The sequence below is a fragment of the Cupressus sempervirens genome, chromosome 3 (genome assembly GCF_028749045.1).
Source record: "Cupressus sempervirens isolate cs-2001-9-10 chromosome 3, ASM2874904v1, whole genome shotgun sequence".
Lineage (NCBI taxonomy): Eukaryota > Viridiplantae > Streptophyta > Pinopsida > Cupressales > Cupressaceae > Cupressus > Cupressus sempervirens.
The window spans coordinates 500048427-500055189 of NC_143120.1; the positions used below are offsets into that span (position 1 = coordinate 500048427).

Consider the following 6763-nt stretch of genomic DNA (forward strand, 5'->3'; position numbering starts at 1 on the left):
TGGCAACCAAATACAGAATATGGATTTGTATATTCATCTTCCGTGTCAACCAAATGGTCCAACTATCTTCCTAAAACACATAACTGGATTTTCAAAACCCTGGTTATGAAATATCCTGGTTATGATAGAAATTCATCTTCCCCAACCAAATAGGACCTAAAACATACAAACTTTAAAAACAACTATTGCTAACCAATATTACATCAGCTATAGTTTATCTTAAAACATAAAAAAATTAGAATTTATTATTTTATTGTACTTTTAATTAACAAATTATAATTATTAAGCTAATAAAAAGATAAAAGACTAAATTATTTATTCCCTTAATTACAAATCATTTCATCAAAATCCCGAGTGAACAAAATAGGGTATGCGGGATTTAAAATAAAAGACACAATTGTCGCTAATTTTTTTTATTGTTATGAAATTAAGACGGCTAGGGTTTTTTTTTGGAGTTCATTAGGGTTTTAAGCATAAGTCTTGAAGTTTTTGCCTTCCTTCCTTTGTTTGAGCAGAAGGTTGCTGCAGCGTATTCCGCAGGAACAAGTGCAGAGGCGAAGCCAAAATGGTTTGTTCATTCTATTCATCCTCTTCATACACGAAGTCTTGAAGTTTGTATTCTTGTTTGATTCTGTTCATCTCTTGTACAACGCGTTTGTACAAGCTAGCTTACTTTTCGTGAATGGATGTTTTTAAGAGGGCTTTTGAATTGCATTCTTCTTAGGTCTCGTTACTTCCGCTTTTATTTTAGGGCGCCTAGATCTCAGATCCGTAAGATTTAATTTTTAGTAAGTTCTCTGCAGATTCACTTGCTTTTGTGCTACGGATAGTTGAGATCACATACCTTCTCTTTTATGTTCTTATACGTTTTGAGTGGTGGTATAAGTAATTGTCAATAAATGAAACAATACTTGAAACTTATGTTTTATAAAGCAATATCAGATAGCGTCCGTTATAGCCTTATTTTTGTGATTTTCCAGTGGTACGTTAGTGTTTGTCTTTGTGGGAAGGAATGCACTTCCATTTAAATTGCCTAAAGAAGTTTTCTTAATAAATGCGAATGTTGTCTCCGGAGTAGCATATTACAAAACATTCAGGTATGACATTCCCGTTGTTAACTATACGGGTAGGCTTGGTACATCTAATCTCTACTGACCAGGGGAATGAAAGTATAACTATTTGATTATAAGTTAGCCATTTCTTTTCTAGGCCATTTAGCTCCATTTCAAGTGAATATCGATTGTCACTAGAGATCTCTGCCACGCTCTTTGCTAGATGTAGCCATCAGCATATAAAAAATAGCCGCTTCTGCAACTATAGTATTAGATACAGCATGGTAGTAAATTAGGGGGCGTATCATCTAAATAATCAAGATTCAAACTTAGATAATTTGATCTCCATTCCAGATGGATAGTCAATTTCTCTTAATAAAACAATAGAATCTAAAAATCTTCACTCCAGCCCTGTTTATAAAAGAGTTATTATCAGTATTGGATCGAGAATAACCCTAGTGTTGCTGTAATACTATCAGTCCTATGTTGGTGTATGTGGAGATCAAGGGTATCCGTGGGGACCAAGAAAATATAATCAAATGCATGCCAATGACATTCAATTGAAAGACTAATTAGTATGCTTTCTCTACAATTTTCTTTGTTAAGAGTATAAAGTTTTGGTCTGACTGCCATTCAGAAGTTCTGCACATGATTAAAACTGGTTAAAACCATGAATTTATCGGGTCAGTGCACGATTTCCTTTACAAAGTCTTGGGAATTTTTTAATCATTGTATAATGAACAGTAGGCAATGATCCATTAGATATATGGATTTCTAGTATTTGTGATTAACATTACCTTGGATAAGTCCGACCCTTCTTGTTGAAAATAGATTTCAAATAATGTCTGCTTTACAATTTGTATTTGTCACATTCGAGGCTTTAGAAGGAAACAAGCACATTGAAAGGCTAGATAGTATATTCTTTTTACAAGAGTTGAATTTAAGCTGTTTAATTAGAAGAGTGCACAATGTAATGATTGTTTAATTCCTAAAGAATTGAAGAAGCAAATATTGTAATTTGCTTTTTTTATGAGGCTGGAGGAACCTTGTAAATTTTAAATGACAAAGGTATTCATTTTTGTTTGCATTGGGCTCATGAGTAATTGTAATTGTTATTACATTTTGAAATTTTTGATTCATGTATTAAACTACGGGATTGATTCTGTAAGAAATTACAGTAAGTTTTTCTCTAAAAAAAAGGATATTATATACACTACAGGCTTGGTTCTGTATGGAATTTCACTGAGTTCTCCAATAAATAAGGATATATTAGTAATATTAGCAGTAAATATTTTGTGGTGAATAAACCTCTATACATTTAATTTGAGGAAGCTAAACCATTTTTTTGGTTTGCGTTATATATATAGCATGAAGTGAATGTGTGTTATTGAGCTTATGTGCTTCTCAACTCATGGAATGGCGTTGAGTCTACCTCAAAACTATAGGAATCATATGGTGATATTTTTTAAGTGTTTTAAATTATCATGGGCTCTTAGTTTGAAGGTGTCTGATTGAGAACTATGTCATTGACATAATCTTCAATGATCTTATGTATGTAATTATGAAATATCAGAGTCATAGCACACTGATAGGTTGCACCCACATCATTTAATCCGAAAGGCATCATAACCCAACAAAATATTCCCAAAGGTGTTAATAAATGTGGTCTTATATTGATCTTCAAGAGGAATACGAATCTGATTATAATCAGAGAATCCATCCACAAATGATAACAAAGTATGTCCAACAGCTGAATCTACTGTCATGTCAATACTCGGCAAGGGGAAATCATCTTTCAAAGAAGATTTGTTGCCTCTGATATTTATATAAATGTCTGTAAAATATAGCCTATGTAAGCCAAGGACAGGTTGGTTGCTGGGCTGAGTTGCAGGGATATCCCTGGGTAAAATAATATTATAGCCTATATGTAATTTTCATGTTCTGAAACTATCTCTATTAGAGCATTTTTTACAGCAATTTTGTAGCTTCACATTATCTGCAATATTTTTCTATATTTTGCATTAGTTTTGTTATTTTTTTCCTGTCTCCTGTATTCTGTAGCTCCATTTTCAATCCCTTTTGTTGATCCATACCATCTGTAGATATTTTCTCTATGTTACCAGTTTCTTCTGGAGATCAATATGGTCCCGGTCTGTTCCAGACCAAATTTGGATTTGGATGTGGTTCGCCCTTGGTTCAGACAGGGTCTTGCAAAAACCCTAAGAGTTTGGCTGTGAGAACCAGTGGAGAGTTTGGTTTCTTGAAGTCTTGCAAAAACCCTGAGAGTTCGGCTGTGGGAAATGAAGAAGTTGAAGACTTTTGATGATACGCAATCAGTGATGGCATTTTTGTTAATGCTGACATGATTATTATTCAACTCAAATATTTTATATCTTGTTGTATTTTGGCACTTGGCAATGTTTTTTGAACTATATCATTTATATATATGGTGGTTTATTCTGTTATGTTGCTTTACGATCAGCATAGCTGTGTATCATGAATTTATTTGCTGCTGCATATATGTATATATTTTTATATTTTATATTTTATAAATTTTTTTTTATGTTTGTATGGATAGGCCTAATAAAGCAAACCCAAACCCCAACTAAAATATTTTGATTGAACCTGCAAACCCAAATCCCAAACCCAAACCTGAATCAGTAACAGTACCAGAAACTCAGTATATTCTCATTCTTGGGTTCTCCTCAAGGTTTTTAGATTGTGAGTATCTGTTATTTGAATACAGTGGTTGTGTTATAGTTCAGGTGACTTATTTTAACTGGATTATTTTTCTGACTGTTTCTGGTGGCATATCTAAGTAAAAGTTGATGGACTAGACAGGATTGCAGTGTCCTGTTCAAGCTTTATTTGATTCCTTTTGTGTATCAGTGTTTTTGAATTTTCTTTAAGAGCTGACAAGTTTATTGCTCACCTCCAGTAGACAAACATTCCAGTTAATATTTGCTCTGCTGAAATGTTTGTACAATTGTTGAATTTCTTCAACATTTGGCGAAATCTTAGTTTTTAAAAATCAAAGTGACTCTCATTGGAACTTTGCAATTTTACTTTTTTTACATGCAAATATTTAAGTTTGTTCTTTGGAACTTTTGAGCTTGTACTGATTTCTAATTTTGCGGTTGAAATTACAATGAATGTGTTGTAATTTCTAGTATATACATAAATCATTTGAATTGTTCTCTTAAAATGAGAGATGAAAGTTTTGGCTATTTTGACAGTATACAATTAAATGTTTTGGCTATGTGAATGAGAGTAGCCATTATTATTTGCTGATGCCACATGGAATATAGTCTTTATAGAGGTTTCTAATATCAGACATGCATTTTTTTTGCAGGCGCGTGGATTAAAGAAACATTTGAAGAGGCTCAATGCCCCCAAGCATTGGATGCTTGACAAACTTGGTGGTGCTTTTGTAAGTTATAAATTATACAAAATTGCCAATCTTTGACTGTTTCAATTTTCTTAAATTAAAAATTTTCAGACAACTACTTTTTTTTGGAATACGTGAAGTGGTTCTTATTTTTATTTGATGCGGTTAGTGTTATCATCTGAGTTGGTAAGGAATATTGTTGTTTTGCTCTTGTAGGCACCTAAACCATCAGCGGGTCCTCACAAGGGAAGAGAATGCCTTCCTCTAGTGGTTCTTCTGAGGAATAGGCTGAAATATGCCCTGACATACCGTGAAGTCATTGCTATTGTAATGCAACGACTCATTGCTGTTGATGCAAAAGTCAGAACTGATAAGTGCTACCCTGCAGGATTCATGGGTGTGTACATCGATCTGATTTTATCTCTCTTTACATGTCTTGGACTATGATTATCATATTGAGGGCACAAACACATGTATGGAAACTTTGCCGATTGTGGAAGTTAATTTTGTTTATCCAAAATTGTTTTCTATCCTGCAGATGTTGTGTCTATTGCAAAGACCAATGAGAACTTTAGGCTTCTCTATGATGCTAAAGGTCGTTTCCGTCTGCACTCAATCAAGGATGAGGAAGCAAAGGTATTATGCTTATTTTTTATTTAACCTGCTAAGAAATCAGATTTGCTAAAACATGCATCATATTTTGAAGGACAAGTCAAAAATAGTTATGAAATGTAAAAATATAGAAAACAGTGAGATCTGTATCTAAAGAAATCTTTTAAAATTAGTGCATGGTATCTTGCTTGCAGTGTTTCTTCCCACTGTTGATTTGACAATAAATGTGCAATAAATTTTGTTTCTCCTCTTTGCAGTATAAACTTTGCAAAGTTCGTGGAGTTCAGTTTGGAGATAAGGGTATCCCTTATCTTAACACTTTTGATGGGCGTACCATTAGGTACCCAGATCCGTTGATCAAGGCCAATGACACTATCAAAATTGATCTGGAAACGGGCAAGATCAAGGACTTCATCAAATTTGATGTTGGTAATATTGTCATGGTTACTGGAGGTCGTAACAGAGGCCGTGTTGGAGTGATTAAGAACAGGGAGAAGCATAAGGGCAGCTTTGAGATTATTCATATCCAGGATTCAGCTGGGCAGGAATTTGCAACACGACAGGGTAATGTGTTTACCATTGGAAAGGGCACAAAGCCTTGGGTATCCTTACCAAAGGGCAAAGGGGTCAAGCTGTCTATCATTGAAGAAGCCAAGAAACGCCATGCAGCTCCAGCTGCTGCTGCTTGATTTTGGTTTCTAGAAAATATAATTGTTTTGAATATAGCCAAACATTGGTCATTTTGAGAGTTCTAGGATGTAGTGTAGTCTATGTACAATTTTGACGCCTTCACTGAAAATTTGAAATTTTAATTATTTCTAAGCTTGGTTTGTATTAGCATTAGCAGTACTCAAAACAGTTTTTCCAAAATCATGTTATGTCTCTCGCATGGAAGATGCATGAGAATTATTTAATTGTGAAATTATCAAGTGAGATGATGTTTACAGCACTATATTTACTTAAATGCTAGGTCTGTTTGCTTCGTTATCTATGCCTACAAATATGACAAATTATTCACATGGCTTACTGTTGTCCAATTGTTCTGTAAAGCCTAACATTGTACAAAAAGTTTGTTAGAGGTTTTAATTTTATTGATTACTTTTTTATGGTCAAAGTGACCATGTTTAACATTTTGTTAGAACTGAATATGGCAAACTTTGTGTAAATTTGTTGAGCCTGTGAGAATTGTGGTTAATATCAGTGGTAAAATGTTGACAAATGATATTCAAAGATTGTTTTTAGTTGTTTATCTACAAAAACTAGAAGTTCACGAGTATTTTGGAAAACAAATGGGAGATTTCCCACACCCCTGCATGGTGAGGAAGCTAGTGCTCAATTCTATATCCTCTGTAGGGGTTCAACTTGTGTAATAGATGTTTATTGAACTAGCCAAGGGAATAGTGACATGTAGTTGAATCTAAAATTGTGTCTTACAATGTCAACTGACTAGTTTTAATGATAAAAAAAGCCTTCAAGCTCATAAGTCTTTGTTTGATTGTTCAGAGCTTTATCATCTCATCACCATTAAGATAATCATATAGTTGCTGTATGTTACCCGGATATCAAAATTACCTCAATTCCTACATTATCAATGCTATAGTTATTCTTGAAATATGTCTCCATTTTAAAGCATTAAAATGGTTATTTCATCTTTGAGTTTTTTTTGAGAAATTTTGCCCTCCAGTATCTCCAGCTCGTTCTGAGCTCCGCC

The 6763-nt window shown here is 33.8% G+C and overlaps 1 protein-coding gene across 1 annotated transcript; it reads left to right on the forward strand.

The window, feature by feature from the left end:
* The first annotated feature begins 415 nt into the window (after nucleotides 1–415).
* Nucleotides 416–6039, forward strand: LOC149567367 (small ribosomal subunit protein eS4x-like). Its single transcript, XM_089820547.1, has 5 exons — nucleotides 416–568; nucleotides 4405–4482; nucleotides 4657–4837; nucleotides 4979–5076; nucleotides 5310–6039. The coding sequence occupies exons 1-5, from the start codon at nucleotides 566–568 to the stop codon at nucleotides 5739–5741; spliced, it is 792 nt and encodes a 263-aa protein (XP_089676673.1). The 5' UTR covers nucleotides 416–565; the 3' UTR covers nucleotides 5742–6039.
* Nucleotides 6040–6763: the final 724 nt, after the last annotated feature.